This window comes from Haliotis cracherodii, unplaced genomic scaffold (genome assembly GCF_022045235.1).
Source record: "Haliotis cracherodii isolate W230 unplaced genomic scaffold, xgHalCrac1.p SCAF_19, whole genome shotgun sequence".
Classification (NCBI taxonomy): domain Eukaryota; kingdom Metazoa; phylum Mollusca; class Gastropoda; order Lepetellida; family Haliotidae; genus Haliotis; species Haliotis cracherodii.
In genome coordinates, this window is record NW_027266274.1 from 6,309,240 (window position 1) to 6,333,159 (window position 23,920).

General features: G+C 41.4%; 1 protein-coding gene across 2 annotated transcripts in view; it reads right to left on the reverse strand.

The window, feature by feature from the left end:
• LOC139467062 (uncharacterized) overlaps positions 1 to 22,821 on the reverse strand; it is a 157,855-nt gene extending 135,034 nt beyond the window's left edge. For both annotated transcript variants that reach the window (XM_071248778.1, XM_071248777.1), the window contains exon 1: positions 21,911 to 22,821. In XM_071248778.1, the coding sequence (XP_071104879.1) occupies positions 21,911 to 21,949 (39 nt within the window). In that variant the 5' untranslated portion in view covers positions 21,950 to 22,821. The remainder of the gene's footprint in view (positions 1 to 21,910) is intronic.
• Positions 22,822 to 23,920: the final 1,099 nt, after the last annotated feature.

Consider the following 23,920-nt stretch of genomic DNA (forward strand, 5'->3'; position numbering starts at 1 on the left):
ATAGCGTTAAAAATGAACATTCGCTAAAACATAAATCCGGAGTATTCGTTCACAAAGAGCGCCAATTGCTACTAAACAGACAATAATACTAATTGTTTGTTTGTTTGTTGTTTACCACGCACTCAGCAATATCCCAGCTATATGGCGGCTGTCCCTAGATACTCGAGTCTGGACCAGACAATCCAGTGGTTGATATCACGAGCATCGATCAACGCAGTTGGGATACGATGACATGCATCAACCAAGTCAGCAAGCCTGACCACCCGATCCGGTTACGCGCCTCCTTCGACAAGAAGAGTCGCCTTTTACGGCAAGCATGAGCTGCTGAAGACCTATTCTTCCCAGGGTCTTCACGGGTCAATATACACGTATGACAGGTGTGACACAAAAGACACTTTGCGAAACGGGACCTTGAACCTTGTCAATATTTTTATACGATATATACATTAACATTTCGATCCAAGTTTCTATCTTGGAGATATGGCTTGACTATGAAAGTGCCTGATAACTACCAAGTATAAATGCCAAAAATGTATTAATCTAATCTCAATTGCCTCATGACAGATAATGCTGATGTAGCGATGTGTACGGAACTATACCTGTATATTTCGTCGGTACTCTTTCTGCACTTGAAAGAAACAGGACCACGAGCCACATTAATAAATACAGAGCATCGTCCCACTAATTTGAAGTACGGTAAACTACGTTTATAACAAACACGCTTATAACGAACTGACCGATATAACGAACTTATTTTTAAGTCCCGGCCATTTGTTGCATATATGTTTTATATATGCTCAAACCGAACTACCGTTACTACGAACTAAAATTAGTGAGTTCGTTATAACCGTAGTTTACTGTAAGTTGTAAGTCACATTATCCGGATGGGGACATCTTTACTGTCAATAGAAATGCCGTGAAACCTCGTTCATCGGGATGGTGCGGTTACACTAAATTCATCCCGAGCAACACGTTTATGGATAAACGAGTCATTGGTAGTATTGACATTCCAGTTTAATTCACTTGTACGTTTGTATCACATCATTCATTGGCTGTACAATTAGTCTGGGGCATAAAATGTCTCTGTTAATAACCATTAAGAAGGGGATACCCTATCGTCGACATCGATTTCTATGTATGTCATCGTAGGCCCACATACACCCAAGGGACTACGATAGTTAACCTCCGACTGATATTATGGAAGATGTTAAAGAACAGGTAACGTCGTAATTAGGTTTGGCCCCTCGGGGCGGTGGGGGGTAAAGCGTTCTGTCGTCACGCCGAAGGACGGTACAATGTGTGAAGCCCATTTTTGGTGTCCCCCGTTGTGATATTGCTGGAATATTGCTAAAATCGGCGTTAAACCATATCCACTCACTCATGGAACAGGTTTGGCCTCTAATTAAAGTTCGTTGGCTGCATTCGTCTAAATTTGACTCAATGTGGGTGAGTTTAGTTACAGAATTACCTCCCCTACCTCTAAGTAGCTGTCATTTCAAAAACGTGAGAGAGTTTGGTTTTGGCGGGGGACACCAGAAATGGGCATTACACATTGTACCCATGTCGGGAATGGAACCCGGGTCTTCGGCGTGACGAGCGAACGCCTTAACCACTAGGCTACCCGGCCCCTCCCACTTCAAGGTTCTGAGTGAGTGAGTGAGTGAGTTAGTGAGTCAGTGAGTCAGTGAGTCAGTGAGTGAGTGAGTTAGTGAGTGAGTGAGTGAGTTAGTGAGTTGGGTTGAACCCTGTTTTGTACAGTATTCCTGCGATAATGATTTCTTTTCTTTATTTTCTAAACAACAAATTCGCTAACCAATTCCTCATTTAACATTGAACAAACTTGTACATGGAAACCTTGCTAAAACGAACTTCATTAAATCGATATATCCTTATCGATATACCACGTAAAGGCTAGCCTGTCTCACAGTCCTCGAACCATATTAATTTCCCTTCCGCCCTTACTGTAATGCTGTGGCTGTAAATTAAGCAAGTCTAGATTTTACACATGTTCTTGAATCTCCCAACTCACTGGAGCTCCTTTTTAATATAAATGTAGTTTAAATGATGTTTCGATAAAAAAGATTTTTTCAGAGACTTCGCTTTAGTCTACATAATATCCTGTTATGATCCTTATCCATAATGTCGTTTAACATGGAAACACCTCTTGTCTCGAAATCGGATAACTCGATGTTTAGTGATACCCAAGGGATTCGCGTTAAGGAAACACTATTTAGCACCAGACACCGTTGTTGTAACGGACGGCTATTCCTGCATAAACTCAATGATATTGGTATTATATATTATTTCACTGAAGCCTTGCACGTCAAAAGGATGGCGTGTTTCTACGCAGACAGGATGTTACATCAGGGAGTCAATTCGGCAGTTTCAATTCTGTGGCTATGGCACTTCCGTTACACAATATCTGTTGCGAAACAACATGGCGGAGTAGTTCAATAAGCCACGCGGCCTGGTCACGTGATCGGGGGATTAAAAATAATCTAAATGTAAACTGACTGTTTAGCGACACAACGAGCGTGTTCTTAAAGAATATAACAGACAGAGGTCTGACCTACACGGCTGAAGCTACCCTTGCAATATACAACTAGTTTCTATGTAACAAGGCACGAGAGCTGAATCAGGCTGTTACAATCGATGGCAGAACGGAATTTCTTGTGATGGGTGCAGGGCCTCATCTGAAGCTGTCTGATGAACATTTCTTTTGTGACTAGCCTCAGGTCGCCTCCCTAGAGTCATCAGAGTTTATCACGGGAGAACAACCATGCAGATATAGTAGATAATGCATTTAGTCAGTTAGAAATGAAACGGGTCATATATTGTATAGGCTAGGAGAAGGACCGACCATTTGAAATTCCAGGATATAACGTGTCCTTAATAGGGTTTGTCCACCAAGATAAATTGTTCAACAGACATGCTGAGTGAATGAGTGAGTTAGGTTTAACGCCACGGTTATGTTACGACGTGTCAGCTTGAAGTGATGCAGGTCTTAGATGTTTGGTGAAACCTACGGGTGTCCTGAAATTAAAGTAAATTGAGCATCTGTTCATAATATCAATCACTGGATGGATTGTCTGGTGCATACTCTATTATTTACAGACATATTGCTGAATGCGGCGTTAAACAACAAACCAACAAAACAAATCCCTTGTCCATACCCCCATTGATGCAAGACAGAATGTTTAAAATTGCTTCGTCTTAGTAAGGGAAAGGAAAAAACTTTGTTTTTGTAAGCTTCTGATAATGGGCATCTTGATGTATGATCATTCAATACAAGAGCAGCAGCTGATTGAGGCTGTAGCACTTAAGGACAGAATACTTTTCTTGTGATGGGTGCAGCGTCCTCTAAACTGTCTGACCGCCATTTCTTTTTTGACTTGTCAAAGGACACTTCCCCCGAGTCATCAATGGTATCACCATATCAGAGAGAACAACCATTCATATATAATAGATAATGCACTTATTCAGTTAGAGATGAAACGGCTCTTGCATTATATGGGCTAGCTGACAGTCACTATCGCAGCCTGGCCTTGGTGATTCAGCTTTACCTAGCGTGTTTCTGCACCATCGGTGGAAAAGCACAGACCCAACCTAATTGTTTGTTTCCTAGGCACTAGGGATTTCAGTAGTCACCGTTGATATAGGGCGGAACGAGGTTGGACTGGGATCTTGCACTAGACTTGATAGTGATAGTGATACTGATATGTGATTAAACGGAAAGCGTACATCTGACTTGTGACCATATATCTATGTAGTATCCTTGCATGCAGGACCGCCTCAGTGGTCTTGTGGTAGAGCGTCCGCCTGGAGAGCGGAAGGTCCGGGGTTCGATCCCGGGCCGTCATACAAAAAGACGTTAAAAGATTGTACTTGTTGTTACCCTGTCTGGCGCTCGGCATTAAGGGGCTAAAACAAGGACTGGTCGGCTCGGAGTCTGAGTGGGGTATTCATGTTAAACTGCGGCATTGTATCTCAGTGAGCTAGCACTATAAATCGGCATCAGTCCGGACTAGTACAAGCAGCCACACACACACATACACGTGCATGCACGTCGCTACATAAGTGCAATAATCTTGGACGCCACGTTAAACCCAATTTCACCTCACCTCACCTTGCATGCAGTCAAAAACCTTTACATCAGCATGAACGTTTTTCAAGTTTGCCCTTTTACATTTTTACGACGTTGGCATATATTTTGTAAGTGAGAGAGAGAGAGAGAGAGAGAGAGAGAGATAGAGAGAGAGAGAGAGAGAGTTTAACGCCGCTTTTAAAAGTATTCCAGTCATATCACGGTGTGAGATCAGGAAAACCGTCAACTGACACCACTAAGGAAACTGTTGATAAAATTCATGATATGATTCTGGATGATCCATAAATCACCAAACCTCTCATACCAATACAGTAAGTGAATCTCAATAGAGAGCTGAGAACCTTCTGAGGAATGAACTGGCCATGACAAAGGTTTGGCAAGCTGCTTCCCAGGGCTTCAGGTTTATCATCTCTCGTGAGATTTTATGTCGTTTTGAAGGGGATTTTGTTGGCTGAATTGTAACCATGGATGAGTCTTGGGTTTACCACGACCATCCAGAGCGACTGAACAATTGAAGAAGGCCAAGTCTGGCCAAAGTCATGGCCTCGGTTTGCTGTGCTTACAAAGGAATCCTACTGTTGTACTACCTCTCGAAAGGTCAGATCATTAAAGGCCAATATAACACTAATCAGCTCAGTCAGCTGCTTGAGAATATCAAGGCTAAACGTATTGGATAATCGGCTGAAGAGATATGGCACCGTCAGATTTCCACCTTTTCACCAACTTGAAGATGGTAGGGCATTGCAAGAAGCATTGTGCAAATTATGATGACATCATTTCTGCTGGGGTACTTTTTAAGCCACCAGGGGGAAACTGTCTACACCAGTGGGATCCAGGCACTCCGGCATCCTTGGCAGAAGTGTGTGGACCTCGGAGAAGATTAAGTTTAAAATTAATTAGCAACCATCACCATCAACGCATCCATCGCAGTCAGGGTGAGAACCTTTCAACCAAACTCCCGTAGAGAATAAATTTCTTTTTAATCGCGGGGCCTGACATCTATAGCGGACTTCATGGTGGCGTATTTCTGATAGAATCTGAACTAGTAAGGTCATTGTGAGAGCAAGATAAGACATAACACAACCATGTCATGCATGCCAGTCAACATGTTATATACTTCGCGTCCTTTTTGAACATCCTATCAACATTGTATCGGCTCCTTCATATACGACGTTCTGGAGACTACAAAATAAATACCAGTGAGTGAGTATGTTTTTACTCACCTTTTAGCAATATTCCAGAACTATCACGCAAGGGACATTACGAACGGGCCTCGCACATTGTGCCCATGTGAGGAATCGAAGCCGGGTCTTTGGCGTGACCAGCGAACGCTTTAACCACTAGGCTAACCCACCGCCCGGATAAATACCAAGGTGGATTTAATTATGTTACCTTAGTAATGGAAGATACTTTTGTGACGTGATTGCTTAATTGAATTTCAGTAAATGACTTGATACCGATAATTATGATCAATTACAGTCAACTAGACACCTATTTACCTCTCTCTCTTGGGATGCGGACACTGATAGTTTGCGATTCAGCGGGATGATGAAGAGGAGTGACATCATGATGCTGAGATGGTAAGGAGGTTTTAAGAGATGCTCCTCACATGTATTAAGTCATTTACGTGAAGTCATTCCAGAACTGTTAGAGGAAAGTACTAAATGTTACACCTCGCTTGCCTCCATGGTGGACGATGCTATCCGAGGATATGACATTACATGGTTTTTACACCTCACTAACAGGCAGTAACTTTCTTTAATGGCAATTATGTGAGACGTTGCCACCAGTAGGGAGGACGTATTTACCCTATTCGCGAACTCCTGGTTTGATCAATTTAATAATTAGCATTACTATTTTGCCTTTATATCCTATGGAATCTGTTCCGGCAGATATTCGAAATAGTTTCTCTATCCTTAACGTTTTGAATTAAAATACATTTTTTCAAAGGCCAGTTATTATGAGACATGCGTTTGAGACTGCCATCACTGTTCTCTGCAGTGAATTGCATTTTGATTTTTAATTTTTAATTTTACATTATATCCTTTACGCAAACCCATTACTTTATCTAAAACAAGCGTATATAGAGATACTGAGAGATATATAGAGATTGGTATGTTATGTCATTTGGGTATTGAATAGGGACAAGGTGATGAAATTAATAAACACAAAGAGGTGAAATAGCTTCTACGTCGCATTTAGCAATGTTCCAATATCATGAAAGTGAGAGGGAAGCCAAGGTTTTACAATCTGTACCATTTGGGGATTCAAGAAGGTAATCGGCGAGGCGGGCAAACGCATCAACCATCTGGCTACCCTACCCCTCGAGTTCTGAACATGAATGGCCTTATATATCACACATGTTAGGGAGTGTTTGGAATGGTTAGAAAGCATGTGTGGTTTTACGTTGTTTTCAGAAATATTCCAGAGGCGAGTGCTGACAAAAAATGGGTTTCACACATTGTACCCATTTGGGAAATCAAAACCACGTGACGAGCATTTGCCATTAACAACAAAGCCACCCAAACGTCAAATTACAAGGACATTGCATGCAAATAGCATGAATCTTCAGAAGATTTTGTCCGACTCAATAACATTTCAAGTAAAGAGCAGCTCTCATTTTTTAAAATAGGATTTATTTCTCCATTTACATCTTTCCGGTAATCAAGATATTAACTGTAATGCATCAATCAGAACAAATACAAACTATACAAACGAGATATTGTGTGTTTCTTGGAAATGCATTAGCGACATTTGGAATTCCGGGTTCCCATTTAACGTAACATGTTTTTAGAAGTAATTAGTGTTAGGGTTTGGAAACATGTTCTGGAACACGCATAACCATGTCTTAGAAATATTGTAATAAGAGGATAGTGTGCGTGAGTCTTTGAGCTTTGGTATTATTACAATTCCTGAAAGTAGATGTGAGCGTGCCTAGCGGCATGGAATATCAACAATAACGGCTGCTTTAGGGCAAGTTCCGTTAACCAGGCTTCAGTTTATTTCATATTTTTACATGTTGACCAAAGTAGCATGTCTATACAGTGAAACCTCGTTAATCCGGACCTCGTTAATCTCGACGCTTAACCTTCCGAACGATTATCTTTAGGAACAGCTAACAGTGAGTGAGTGAGTGAGTTGGGTTTAACGCCGCTTTTAACAGTATTCCAGTTATATCGCGTCGTGTCAGCTTAATGTGGGAGGAAAGCCCGAAGTGATGCAGGTCCCAGACGTTTATCACTTCGGTGAAACCACGAGCACGGGTATGGTGGGAACAGCTAATAACTAGACATACCTTACGGATTACTCCTGATCCGTGAATCCGTAAATCTATTAGTCTGGACGATATCACTCGGAACGGTAAGTCCCGATTAACAGGGTTCCGCTGTATAAAGTAACTACTACCCCTCTTTATTCTTACAATATAAGCCCCGTGGTTTAGAATTGCTCCCAGCAACCAATGCTGGTCATAAGAGGCGACCAAATGGTTCGACTGGTTAGGCTCTTTGACTTGCGTGTCACGGTGTGGGCGGTGCTCATGATATCAATCACTGTTTTTATGGTCCAGATTCGATTATATCTTCACGCTACTATCATTTTGTTAGTATATTGTGCGTTGGAAACACTCGTCGTAATACAAATGGTGTCAAACGGTACTCATTTAGTATTCCACATATTTATGTAAACTTGTGTTATACATAGACACAAACTGTAGGGGGCACGGGAGGCCCAGTCGTCTAAAGCGCTGCGATTCGCTGTGCAGAGTTGCGTCCCTTGGGCACGCTTGAAACCAATGATTGTGGGTTCGAATCCCGGTTCGCCCCGATTATGTTTCAAGGTTTGTCAGCACCATACCCGTGCTCGTGGGTTTCACCGAAGTGGTCAATGTCTGAAACCTGCATCACTTCGGGCTTTCCTCCCACATTAAGCTGACACGCCGCGATATAACAGGAATATTGTTAAAAGCGGTGTTAAACCCAACTCACTTACTCACAAACTGTATTCATCAAACATGTCATTTCACGCTCGTGTATACTTAAAATGGCAATTGGTATGACATTGTGTAAACGTTCTATACACTACGTTCTCTGCTATACATTAACCGACCGCCCCCGTGGTCTAGTGGTAGAGCATCCGCCCGGAGAGCGGAAGGTCCGCGGTTCGATCCCCGGCCGCGTCATACTAAAAGACGTTAAAAGATGGTACTTATTGTTACCCTGTCTGGCGCTCGGCATTAAGGGGCTAAAACAAGGACTGGTCGGCTCGGAGTCAGTATACTGTGTCTGAGTGGGGTATTCATGTATAACTGCGGCATGGTATCTCAGTGGGCTAGCACTATAAATCGGCATCAACCGGACAAGTACAAGCAGCCACACAAACACACACACGTACATGCACGTCTCTATATATAAACAAATGTGTATGAATCACTATCAAAATGTGAGGATGCAAGGTGTTCACAAAAAGATGAGCGTATCCTGCCATCCGATGCCATACATCACAAACGCGTGCAGCGGCAAGTCAAGTGTTAACCTGAACAAACAAGGAACATATGCTGCAAGCCTAACAATGAGGATACTAAGAGTTCGCGAAAACGTGAGCGTAGAGTTATCTTGCCCCACTGGTTGCATCCGTCACAAACACATGCACAGGCAAGTCAAGTGTTCACCTGAACAAACACGGCGATAGGGTAGTTGAGTGGTTAAGCAATTGCTAGTCACGTCTAGTCGGGGGCAACCCATGCCATTCACACACTAGTAAAGCAGTGTCTTACCAGCATCCCGCCACTCCTGGCTTAGTGTATGATCCCCGTATGTGACAACGAATCCACAATCTTGGTGAGTATCAGGAAGTATATATGCATGTTATCATCTCTATAAACATTTACTGTCAATATAACGTCATTTGTAGGGAAGCATGTTATGATACACAACCCAATAAATAACGGTCTCCGTGGTTACAATCAGTGAGTTGAGGTTAATTTGAGTTTAAGGTCACGTTCAAGAGTATTGCATTGATATAGTAGTGTGTGTGCGTGCTATTCTGCACTTATGCCACTTGTATAATGCTAGCCCACTGAGATACCATGCCGCAGTTCAACATGGATACCCCACTCAGACACAATATACTGACTCCGAGCCAGCCTGCTTTTGTTTTAGCCTCTTCATGCCGAGCGCCAGACAGGGTAACAACAAGTACCATTTTTTAACGTCTTTTGGTATGACGCGGCCGGGGATCGAAACCCGAACCTTCTGTTCTCAGGGTGGACGCTCTACCACTAGACCACGGAGGCGGTACATGAGTAATAGTAATGCTTCACATCATGTGTTGTATGGAAACAAACGAAGCAATGGAAAGGCTACTCATTTACCTGTTGCCAGTGTCAAAACATGATATAAGATAATACATAACGGTTTCTGTATTTCAATATAAGCTTTGTACATATGTAAAAAACTCATGCGTATCATAAGCCACGCTTAAACTTTTCAGGTATATATATGATCCCTTAAATATTTTACTGCTAGTTTTGTCAAGGTTCAGGGGTGACAAGCTCACATTTCAACAATGGGTTACTCTACAGAACAGTCCTTGTTTTAATCCCTCAATACAGACCGCCAGGCAGGGTAACAACAAGTACAAGTCTTTTAACTTTTTATTTGGTATGACGTGGACAGGGGATCGAACAAGCGACCTTCCGCTCTCCCGGGTTACAATAGAACCCCCCCCCCCCCCCTCAAGTACTATATTTCTGTTAGTGGCGTGGGGATGAGGATCGGATGGACTGTCACAATGTATGCCCGGTTGATCGCGTGCCATCGTACCCTGTCGGTGGAGCTTGTTCATGATGTCAACATCTGGATTGCCTAAACCAGAAACGACAACTGACAGACTGCAGGAATATGTAAGAGTCCATGAGTTGAGGTTTTACGCCGCACAAAGCATTATTCCAGCAATACCAACACCACAATCTTCTGACATCATACCCGCGTGAAGAATCGAACTCAGTCTTCTATGTGAGCGTTTTAACCACTGGGCTGCCCCACCGCCTTAATTATCGACGGTTCAATCACGGAGGCAGACGAACAACAATCACTAGCTTACAATTGGCAGCTTATAGAATCCAAGTACTACCTCAACGGTCCCTGTGCTTCCCTTCTTCAGCAATGTGTCATTTTTATAACCAACATAAACGATAGGACTAACAAACGTTGAGTTCAGTTTACGACAATTGATGACCACAACGAGCAATATCCGAGATATTCAGTAAATCTGAAATCGATCTCCAAGCAGTAAAACGACCGAATAAGCTAGTATTATGATTGAAAATGCACTCGACGATGAAACTCGTCGGCGGTAAGGCTAGAATGAAATCTACTTCTCTTGTGTAGAGATGCACCAGAGAAATTGGAGCAACTCGTCTAGACAACTCATTCCTCTAGATAGGTACGGCATCCTTGACAACATGGCTCGGGGGCAACTTCTACAGCGGGTCAACAGTCGCGAGGAGACAATAGCCAATCGCCATTAGAACCGCTTCGAAGAAACCCAAGCATTAGGTCTTCTTTCAAGCACGGTGCATTGTTCCTTATAAACATATTGCCATCACCGGTCTTGCTTTACAATGATAGAGGAGCAGGAGAGTAATGTAAATTGAACATTGACTTTAACACCAACGTTTATCTATATTTTGGCTGGAAGGCTTTGGCATGACACCTAGACTATTGCGTATACAAGACAGGGCGTTATTGCACGAGATGACGAGACGTCAAGATAGACGTAGAAGCTCATGTGTCAGCACCGTCGTTTTTAACATGTTCTCAGCTGGTGCAGTATGACGTGTGATAAACGTCGACTATTTATTGCCCAGAGGGGTTCCGAGATTGAGCATGGCATTATCGTGATAATGACACACTCACTTTTGCATGATTCTGATTTAAACGTTAGAGTCTGTTGTCATTTCGGAATGTGTTTACAACGCTGGCAACTTAAAAGGATCTGTTTTGGGACATAAAAAGGTTGACGTTGATGAGGTCCATCTCTGACGTGTCTTTGAGAATTAACCTGTCGCCTCCCGTCAGTCAAATATGGCTGGCCAATCGCAATGCCCAAAGTGACTCACAATACGAGCCCAGAGACTTCAAAACGGTCAAACGTTTATCAAAGCATAGATATTGTTCATGTCAGTTCTGGGACAATAATGTCAAAACGAATGCCCTACAGTGCAATTGGCAATCACATATATGTATTGTATTATAAAAGAATTTCGAGCGTGAAGTATAGACAGAAACATATAAAAGAAGAGAAAAGAATTTTGAAGTGTATTGTGAGTGAGTGAGAGTGAGTGAGAAGGGAGATTTAACGTCGCTGTTAACAGTATTCCAGTTATATCACGGCGCGTCAGGTTAATGTGGGAGGAACGCCTGAAGTGATGCAGGTCTCAGACGTTTACCACTTCGGTTAAACCCACGAGCACGGGTATGGTGCTGACAAACCTAGAAACATAATCGGGGGGAACCGGAATTCGAACCCACAATCATTGGTTTCTGGATTGCTCGAAATGTATTAAGAGCGTTAGCTGCACGCAATGATTGGAAAAATATGTCCGACAGTGTCACTAATAGTGTGGGAGACATCGATATCTCTGGAAATAACATCATGTCTTCTTTCAGGCAGTGTACAGATCGTGAAAAAACGTTGATGACTAATTTTCCCCTGATTATTTGGGGCGTGGTGACTCCATCCTGGCTAACGGTTCATTGTGTAGTCTTTCTGGACGTTTAATTTTACGAGTAATTACTGTTAATGATAACTCAAATAGGAGAGCGATTGGGATGAATTAAGCATTCGGTACTTTCTGAATTTCTCACTTTCCAGCAATTTGTGATTGACTCAATTTTAAATTACGTAATTAAATTGACCGAGAAGTAACGACGGCACTACTTTTCATTCAATCACAACTCTACAAACAGACCCCAATCCCTACGCCGATAGCTATGACCAGAGATTAACGTAATGACAAAAAAACATAAATTTACTCTTCTTGAAGATTTTCCTGAGCTCAGATAAGACATTAATCACAAATATTGTTTCTGTATTTATCTTTTTTCATGTTGAAGTTTACAAACAACACTGAATCATAGATATAGTCATCGAACGAGTGTAAACAAACAAGCTGAGATGGTTTTCCCGTGTCCGTCGAATTAGACGCGCTTATCTGACCGGGGGTTTCTTTCTACTGTCACAGGGGCTGTCGGGTAGCCTAGTGGTTAAAGCGTTCGCTCGTCACGCCGAAGACCCGGGTTCGATTCCCGACATGGGTACAATGTGTGAAGCCCATTTGTGGTGTCCCCCGCCGTGATATTGCTGGAATATTGCTAAAAGCGGCGTAAAACCATACTCACTCACTCACTCACTCTACTGCCACAAACGATCTACTGTTTTGGTGACGCGTTCGCTGAATTGATACAATACTCAAAACAATAGTGCATCCCATTATCTGAAATTAAACGACAATCTTTGAATGTTGTTTTTTTCCACTAATGTATATATTTGCCAGTTTCCCTATACAAAACGTTGTATGTTACCTATCAGCTGTTAGGCTGTCCAAATATGGTCACGTCAGGTCACATTCATTAGAGCAAGACATTGTGTTAATTCAATTACAAATTACAGTTTTCTCCCGAAAAAAGATTTTTTTATATTAATAACGATTAATATGAGTGTTAATTCTTCAGTTTTAGACGTCAGCTTTTTCAAATGTAATATAATACACACTGATAGCAACCTGTCCAAAATCCACGACCAAAGGAGTTTGCTTTGGTGGTCGATAAATCTTGTCAGTTCTAGTTTCAGTGATACGATAATGGTCAGGGTGATTTCTTTGTCATATATCATCATCCAGTGTTTGGTTAATGTCTGGTCAAACAGAATCATTCACAGTTCGTGTCTTGTTTATTTGCGATTACATTATTTAGAGACCTTGATCAGCCTCGTAAATAAACGTAAGTGCGTGAGCGTCATTTACATGCGGATGGATATTGTAATGGCTAAAGGGTCGTCTGTTTTACAGTTCATGAAAACTGACATGATTTGGAAGAGATGAACACATAGGATGAATTTGGAGGAATTAATTAAAAAAATAACCCAGTCGACACTCGGAAATACATATACTATGTTCCACGTTAACGTTTTAATTCCCTCGACAAGATTCAGTTCATTTCACATGGGACATAATCTGTAATGCTCGTAGGTCGTAGGCTATTCTTTAAAATATGACCATGTGATACTGTCATGTCATGACAAAATGCATGCATCTCAATGAGATGTTGCGGATTACGGACGCGTCATCTTCCTTTGGAGATGCGAACAAAGTGGATTCACAGTAACCTGCTTAACTTGGTGTAGTGGACAAAATAAATAAGTATCTCTTTAGACAGAGATCATCAGACACTAGAGTCATAGGCTACAACAATACAATACAGAGTCTACAGTCAGAGATCAGACTATACCAGGACATTACAATCAGACACTATATTCATATCTTGCAACCAGACACTACAATCGGAAACTAAAATCAGTGACTACAATCAGACATTACAACCAGACACTGCAATCAGACGCTACAAGCATACATTACAAGCAAACACTACAATCAGACACTACGAGAGACTACATTCAGACACTACAATCATACACTACAATCATACGCTACAATCAGACACTACAATCAGACATTACAATCAGATACTACAATCAGACACTACGAGAGACTACAATCAGATGCTACATTCAGACACTACAATCAGGTACTACAATCAGATGCTAAAATCAGGCACTACAATCAGACTACGAGAGAATACAATCGGATACTCTTATCATACATTATAATCAGATACTACAACCATACATTATAATCAGATACTACAATCAGACATTACAGTCTGATACTACAATAGTACGAGAGACTACAATCAGACACTACAATCAGACTACGAGAGACTACAATCAGACACTCTTATCATACATTATAATCAGACACTACAATCAGACACTACAATCAGACATTACAATCAGACACTACAATCAGACTACGAGAGGCTACAATCAGATACTCTTATCATACATTATAATCAGATACTACAATCAGACATTACAGTCTGATACTACAATAGTACGAGAGACTACAATCAGACACTACAATCAGACACTACAATCAGACACTACAATCAGACACTACAATCAGACACTACAATCAGACTACGAGAGACTACAATCAGATACTCTTATCATACATTATAATCAGACACTACAATCAGACACTACAATCAGACATTACAATCAGACACTACAATAGTACGAGAGACTACAATCAGACACTACAATCAGACACTACAATCAGACACTACAATAGTGCGAGAGACTACAATCGGACACTACAATCAGACACTTCAATCAGACTACGAGATACAACAATCAGATACTCTTATCATACATTATAATCAGACACTACAATCAGATACTACAATCAGACATTACAATCAGACACTGCAATAGTACGAGAGAGTACACTCAGATACTCTTATCATACATTATGATCAGATACTACAATCAGATACTACAATCAGACATTGCAATCAGACACTACAAACAGACAGTGCAATAAGTCAGTAAATCAGACACTACATGCATTATATCAGACACAACGATGAGACATTACAATCACACTACAATCAGACACAACAGACACTACCGCGCGGTAGTCCACACATCATTGCGGTAACGTCTTATTTACAGGAGGCGCCTGTATATGCATGGTTAACTGATGACCATGCAACATGTACCGACCACTTAGAAATACAACATTCTGGTTTCTTTGTATAACTGAAAAGAATCCATATAATAGGACAACAATGCTGGGCGGTGTTTAATTGTTTCAGTTCTGATTAGCGGTACAAATACGATATTATTGTCTCTGGAGTAGTCATGTGACCACTATGAATCATGATGGTACTAAAATCAAATCAAAAGTGCACAGAAAAAGAAAAGAAATTACAAAATAATTCCATCATAACTCCCCAGGTGTCATTTGTTGCGAATCTATAGCGTTTTAATTTATTAAATACACCCCCTTCATGTAAACTGAGTGTTTACATTTCTGGGACCATGGGGGTGCATTTATCCATTCTAACTCTACTAACTTCGTCGTTCGCTCGTTTATGTAAATATCCAACCCCTAACCGCCATAGATAATCAAATATGTTAGAGCATATTTCACAGATGAAGGCCGATGGAATTAAATTGATAATACAGTTTATATATTAATTTGCTTCTGAAATTCTCTCATTACTAATAGATTCAGTATCTAACAGCGTTACTATGGCAACTTGAGACACTGGAAGCACCGATACTCATCCCAGATAGGTGCTCGTTATCAGCCAACAGCCAGCTGATGTTTTCCAAGGTATGTTCAACGCCTGTTTCCCTAAAACTTCGCAGAAAATTAACCCTATGCCGGAGAAATGAAATGTGACATGAATGACTAGAATTAAAAATGCACTATAAAATTATCCTTTAAATGACGGTCACGATATACAGGTTGCTAGGTATTATGAATAAAAAGTGATTTTTAAATGAACGGTCATGTACATGTATGATAGTTAGATTTCACTCCCTCCTTTCCCTTTTACATATGTCGTTAAGCAGAGTAAGTGAGTGAGTGAGTGAGTGAGTGTGGTTTTACGCCGCTTTTAGCAATATTCCAGCAATATCACGGCGGGGGACACCAGAAATGGGCTTTACACATTGTACCCATGTCGGGAATCGAACCCGGGTCTTCGTCGTGACGAGCTAACGCTTTAACCACTAGGCTACCAGACCGCCACTTAAGCAGAGTGAGTGAGTGAATTGGCTTTAACGCCGCTTTTAAACAGTATTCCAGTTATATCATGGCGCGTCATCTAAATGTGGGAGGAAAGCCCGAAAGATGCATGCCACAGATGTTTACCACTATGGTGAAACTCACGAGCACGAGTATGGTGCTGACAAACCTAGAAACATAATTGGAGCGAACCGGGATTCGAACCCCAAATCATAGATTTTTGCGTGCCCAAGGGACGTACGTAACTCTGCACAGCTCCTTAAGAATATGTCCCCACATATTAAACTGATGAAGACGATTGAGCATAATTCTTGCAATATCACGCAAGGACGCACCAAGAAAGGGCTATACATATTCTACGTATGCAAAAAGTCGAACCGACTCTTTTACGTGTACAATTAAATCACAAAGGTATCCCGACACCCTTGTCTATATAGGTACTAAACTCCCCTCAAGATAAAATATACGTCATAAATACTCTACTGAACTGACAACAATCTTCTAATAAGTAAATTAATGGTACTGACACAAGCCTGGTTATCAATTGTACAGATCGCGTTCTTAGTTATCTCCAGGATGTTTCTCGCCAAGATGCCCCCGGCTGGTTTGTGTACGTTATTGTGGCGCTATAGTGCTGATAGCTGCTTGTCATCAGGCATCTTAATGATCTGCTTCAAATAATGGGAGCAGGCAAACGGTGTAGCGAGAACAGAAGATTACATGGTAATAAACACAACTGAGTGGAGATTGTGTTACGGACGAATGCGACAAAAAATAAAGCATGATTGAGTAGAGCATATACGCTAGACATCCCATAGCCCCAGAATCTCTGTAATATGCAGGTTTCATAGTCCGGTGGTGTAAAATTGCAGCATTAAAGCAGGACGATATGAATATAAATTCCTTGTATGTCATAAACAAAGCTTCTGTTATGATGAAGTTTTTTTAGGTGGAGCTTTGGTGATTGCTGCATCATAGTGTTGCCGACATCAATGTACTTTCTGAAGCATTCAACGTATTGATGTCAATAAAAAAATGAACATAGACCCTTCACCATCTGCTACACATAAGCCTATTGTCGAAGTTGCTTAATCTCCGTACACGTCAACACACAAAAGTATCAAGACTCAGGTAGTTCTTCATCCATTTGGTGCGGTCGGGTAGCCTTGTGGTTAAAGCGTTCGCTCGTCACGCCGAAGACCCGGGTTCGATTCCCGACATGGGTACAATGTGCGACGCCCATTTGTGGTGTCATTTGTGGTGCTGTGATATTGCTGGAATATTGCTAAAAGCGGCGTAAAACCAAACTGTCTTACCTTTCATCCCTTTAGCCACAGATACGATTCAAATTGTCATTTACCACCCTTGTACCCAAAGTTTGTCTCCAACCAAATCGTTGAAGAATGTGGAATGTGCTTGGATTGGTACCTGAACTAGACTACGACCACAATGTGAGGTACTTGTCCCAGTATCAACGATCGGTACTCACATTATCAACCATTAGTTTCCTTTCACAATGTCAAAATTCCAAAAAGAATGGTCATACAACGTCTCAACCTAAAAACACAATTTTCTTTCAGACCTCATCATCAACATATGGACTTCTTTGTAGAGTAATAACCCATTGTTGAAATGTGAGCTTGACAGCTCTGAAGCTTGACAAAACTAACAGTAAAATATTGAAGGGATCATATATACAGCTGGAAAGGTTGAGCACCGCTTATGATACGCATGTTTTCTATCCACAAGTAAAATACTTATATTGAAATACAGAAACTGTAATGTATTATCTGATATCATGTTTTGGCACTGTTCCTTGGCAACAGGTAATTGAGTAGCCTTTCCAATGCTTCGTTTGTTTCCTAACAACACATGATATGAAGCTTTACTATTGCTCATGTACCGCCTCCGTGGTCTAGTGGTAGCGCGTCCGGTCGGACAGCAGAATGTCTGGGGTCCGATCGCCGGCCGCGTCATACCAAAAGACGTTAAAAGATGGTACTTGTTGTTACCCTGTCTGGCGCTCGGCATAAAGGGGCTTAAACAAAGGCAGGCTGGCTCGGAGCCAGTATATTGTGTCTGAGTGGGGTATTCATGTAAAACTGCGGCATGGTATCTCAGTGAGCTAGCACTATAAATCGGCATCAGTCCGGACTAGTACAAGCATCCACACAAACACACACACGTACATGCACGTCGCTATATAAGTGTAATAATATTGGACGCGACGTTAAACCCCATTTCACCTAACCTAACTTAACCTGCCTATAGAGAAGAATATGCAGGATTCTTTCATCAAGTAAAAGTGGTATTTTAGACATTTGTTGGAGTGAGATTAGTGTAGTAAGAATGAGTGGTGCTATTCTGATATCAAAGAGAACAAACTCTAATGTCCTGTTAGTTCTGTGTTCGATTCCACACATCCTACAATTACTGCAAACATGGCACTGCAGACATATTGTTTCAACTGAGTCACATTCAGCCAGACAACCTGCTTGATATATCAGATCCGCTCTCTGCCTCTTTAACCACATACAGTCCATGGTGAGTTCATATGCCATTGGGAACAGCAATGACATCATCGAATGCCAGACAGTTGCTTGTGGCGACCATCATGCATGAATCATTTGTACACCGACCGGTAGGTTTACATATCGTCATTCCTTGTCACAGAAACACACTATTAGCATCATTAGCTGTCTATCATTAAGTGATTTGACACCAGAAGACCATTTGCTTCTATACGAGGGCCATCGGCTATGCAGAGCTATATAACACATAGCCAGGAGGTCCCCGCTGCACGTTGGTCCTGTCTTGAATCATATCGATGTCATTGACGTAAACGGGACAAGAATACTCACCGACGTCACGCCGGTCTATCTATAGTCATATTTTTTTATAAAAAATCAGCTTTTTCATATCCTGTCGTGTCAAGAGGAAGTGAGCCAGGAGCGGGTTACTATTTCTTCATTCAGCCTCAACCCATGGTGCCATTATTTTTGTGTCAAAACACAAGGTCTCTGATAAGAGATCCAAGCAAGTGTTGATCTGGTACAAAGCATCGATTTTGGTCAATAATTTAAACGTATGTCATGAGATTTAAAAAATGACAACAAAAAGTTAAACAAAAAAGGCAAACTATTCATTATCACACAAGTGAACGCGAGACTGATCGTCAGTGATTTGACAAGCGCATTTTCCTACATAAATATTTCATCCCACACATACTCGATGGCATCGTCACGTTCTGGAGCTGAGAGACATGAAAGTGTTTGTTTATTTATATTATGAAAACATCGTCAGTACGGCACACCCAAATGGCTAAACTGGGCAACAATAGATTATTCTGTGTCTATTTCTACATTGCAATGTTGGACTGTTGACAAAAGTATCGTTCTAAATACAACCCTCTTACATAAGTAACTTTACCGATTGCGCGGTTCACAATGTAAACATGGCGATGTTTATACTCCCCGTGATAAATAGATGTATATCGATGTCTTTGATTGGTCTCTCTCTAAATTAGTTCCTGTACTGACAACTACGTCAGGAACACCATCATAACAGACCCCAAAACGGCGAACCGGCAAGCGCGGGCCTCTGACGTAATCCGGCAATCATGGACGTATTGGCCTTCCAGATCTAGACGACGAATTTTCTTCTCTAGTGAAAGCGACAAATGAAGCAAAGCGAAGGAAGGGACATCAGCAACGGCATTCTACGTCATCGTCTTGGGTCAGCTTGACCTAGCAAGTTAACACTCTCCACTGACCCAATTTAAACAATGTTACGCAAGATTCGTAAATGCAATCTTGTATGCGTCACAGATATCATAAAAGTCTCTATGATTGATGTCTTTAACAAGCTGCCGATTTCTCTCGGCTGGTTATGAAGACGTTGTTCTATGATATAGTTCTCGATAGATCAATCATGGAAAAACAGGGTTATCCGCTATAGGAACGTGATAGTTAGTAATAACGGGGAACCAGCTCACTCATTCACCTTCTTCACATTCATCATGTCAATATGACTGTAATAAATATTACTACCATGTATAGGGCCGCTAGGGAGCCGACTAGCCGTCACCCCTCAACCCACGTACTGAGACACTGCGCTGTTACATGTTGGAAGCAGTGCCGGGGAAATGGGAAATGGGAAATTTCTTAATAATTCCCCCGCCTGTGATCATACTGCTGGAGCAGATATTAACCAATTTTTATGGGAATCAGATACGTCTAATTATCCTGTTCACTGGCTTAAAGAATTTGATACATACTTCCATTTACTTTGACAATTGCGTTGTCAAGCATTACAGCAATAGTCAGGAATTATGTGATGTATATTCAACGTAAAATATAATGCCTATTAAAAACAGAAACCGGTTCCTAAAAGGAAATTGAAACTTAAAGTAAAATTCTTTACCATCTGGAGTACTCACAAGCAATCAAATATCTGAGTGTTTGTTTGTTTGTTTGTTCGTTGTTCAGACCGCACTCAAAAATATTACAGCTATTTGGCAACGGTTGGTACTTTATCGAATCTGGACCAGACAGTCCATTGATTGACATTATGAGCTTCAGTCGAAATTCAGATAGGATGACATGCATTAACCAAGTCAGCGAGCCTGACTACTGAATCCCTTCAGTCAGATGTTCCTTTGGGTATAAGCTAGTTAAGACCAATTCTAACCCGGATCTTTTAGGCGCAAATATCTTAGGGAAAAAAGTAAATTTAAGATAAATAGACGTACATGCGTAATACATTAACATATTTGCAATATATGTGTGTGCAATACAAGATTTGACCTGAAAAACCAAATGGGAATGGCTTCGTTTCGTATAAAATATTTAGTAATTATACGGATAGGAAAATCTGTGTTTGTATCCAATCCTTGTCAACAGTCCTGTGGAGACAGTGTAGAGTTGAGTGTGCACTATTAATAGTGGGTCTCAGGTTACCAGACAAGAAATAAATCCACGATGACATTTTGTTTGTATTAATATTTCAGTGACAGAGTTTGAGCTTTCGTAACAACATCCATGGCTGAAATGATACGTTGTTCATCGTTACAGAGAGAAAACCTAGGTATCGATTTTTTATTATCAACATAGAGCTTACTCACTAAGACGTGTTATGTACAAGCAAGCTATTGGTTTCCGGTTGCATTGTAACAAACCTGTTTTCATTCTCTGTACGTTCGTAATCAAGATAATTAAAATATGTTTTGGCTGAAGTGCTTAGCCTTCATAATGAGGATCTTGTGTGAGGAATCCTCATTAATTTTTTTTATTGAAAATAATGGTATCCCACAACTAATAAATATTACGTTTGTGGTCACGTGTGCTGAATATCAGCATTAACATGCTCTGATCTTTTAATTATAGAAATGATCTGATATCTCAGCTTTAACTCCTGTTAAAGGCGGACCATATGTGCTTGAACACACAGACACATGCACACGCCAATCCCGAGTTCCTAATCAGCTGTAACAGTTGTTAACGCTCAACAATTGTCTGTAAATACCACAGGACCGGTAACAAATAGAGCCATTCATTTTGAATTTTCATGACACTGCTGGAGCTATGGGGATCAATACACAGCTACTTCCATTCGTAGGCTGCCCCATTTCCCTGCATGTGTGAAAATATAGTATTTGATTAAACTTAAAAACTCCTATATATTCTGCATGAATAATAAGTAGACTCTTATTGAAGGAAGATCCGTCCTATAAAACACGGTGACAAGAAAGCTGCAACATAATCTTGTATTGACATGGATGTATTCACACATATATTTAGGATCGGATGAAATGTATATCAGGGCTGGAATTACCCTGTTATCCTCTTTCACGTATACTGGAAGCATATTATCATGAACATAATCATGAACATAATCATGAACATAATCATGAACATCGTGTTACCTACCCTGATGGCGCTGTCCTTCCTCTTTCCATACCGTGGCATTATCGCTTCGTATAGTCACACAAACACACGATAAAGACTGATTCCAGTGGATCATTCCCACGATAGCTCAGTAGCCGAGCATAGTACTAATCCAGCACTAATCCACGGGACACAGAAGACCGTTATCCTTGCAAACACTATAGCCGCTTAATCAGACAGTTGTGCATGAACGATATCCCTGAAATTGCTCGAACCGAAGAGGAAACCTCAGACTTCACAATCGATCTGAAAAGAAGCGACAAACGTGATGTTGTGATGATCGGCTAAGATATACACTTTTCGTGACCGTAGGTTGGTGTATACTCGGGTGGGTGGACAATTGCGAGGCTCCACGTGTCATCCGCCCGTACAGGTGCGATACATTTCACAAATAAATAGACGCTACAGAATTCCTCTCAGCGGGTGTGCCCAAGGGGGTAATTTGATCACCTAATCGTAAAACAAAACATTTTGTTTCGCTGCTTTGCAGGTTGAGAGCGCTTGCACCTTTACGCTCGCTTCAGTTCCGCAATTCCTGAAGAAGAATCAGCGGGGAATTCTCACATCAGTTCCTGTTCACTAAATCCTCGTTTTGACAAATTCTGGATCTAACGTTGCTCGGTGTTTTTACAATCTGTTATAAAATTTGATAAGGCTTGGCGCTTTTTCTGCTCCCTAAAACCATCAAAGCGAACATCTACGGAAACACCTTGGGAAACTTCAAGGTAGCTCCTACTTTCTGTCGAAGGGTGAAGAGTAACGAGATCTCCTCTGTCAGGAAGGAACATATTTCATAAGACTAACTTCCAAGCAGCGTTCACTCCTCAACAACAGAGATTAAACTCGATTCCAAGATCCCTCGCGTTCGTCGGTGGCAACGTAGGGCTCGTGTGATGAACGGAGCCTGGACTGGAGCGACTAGCAGTACTGCTAGTCAGAAGACTGTGTTGCAACTGGTTATTGATCCTTCAACATGGGACGGACGGAGGAGGCCAACACAGATGTCTTTAGGTATAGTGCTGCACCGGCTTATCTCACGTCATAGTATAGGTGAAACGAGTGAGTGAGTGAGTGAGTTTGGTTTAACGCCGCTTTTAACACTATTCCAGTTATATCGCGGCGTGTCAGCTTAATGTGGGAGGAAAGCCCGAAGTGATGCAGGTCTCAGACGTTTACCACTTCGGTGAAACCCATGAGCACGGGTATGGTGCTGACAAACCTAGAAACACAATTTGGGCGAACCGGGATTCGAACCCACAATCATAGGTTTCTGGCGTGTCCAAGGGACGCAACTCTGCACAGCGAATCACGGCGCCTTAGACGACTGGGCCATCCGTGCCCCCATAGGTGAAAGGAGCAGTGTTACGAGTCATGAGTGTTTTTTTATCCAAGAAAGGTACTTAAGGCTTGAGAGTGTAAATACTTTCTTTTCCTCAGTATGGTAGCAATTATTTTCAGTTGTGATAGAAGTATTGTTTGTGAAAGTCTAGTTCCGGAAAACGGTCCCAGCCCTTTTGGAACCAATCATGGTAAGTCAGCTTGCGATGGGTTGGGACGAGGGATTTTAATTGTGAGGATTGGTTGGGGGAAACCAATCATTAACGTCTACGTGGGTTGGATTCGATCCGGGGATTTCTGATTTTAGAGCAAACGCGCTGTCAGCGGTACTGCCGAGGTAAAGGAGGAAATACATGCAGGGCTATATACATGCGAGCATCTCGTCAGTAAACATGATGCGATTAATGAACTTGATGCTTTCGTTGATGTGTCCATCATTGGGACATTATCAATATGCATGTATGCATTCCTTGGTTTTTCTTAATTGGGACATTAACAATATATGCATTCTTTGGTGTTACCCTATTTGGCCATCAGCAAGATATACTCTAGTTACTATCACGGATTGCTGAAGCTGTCAGAGATTGCTAACACTATCACGGATTGTTGACACTATCACGGATTGCTAACACTATTACTGATTGTTGACACTAT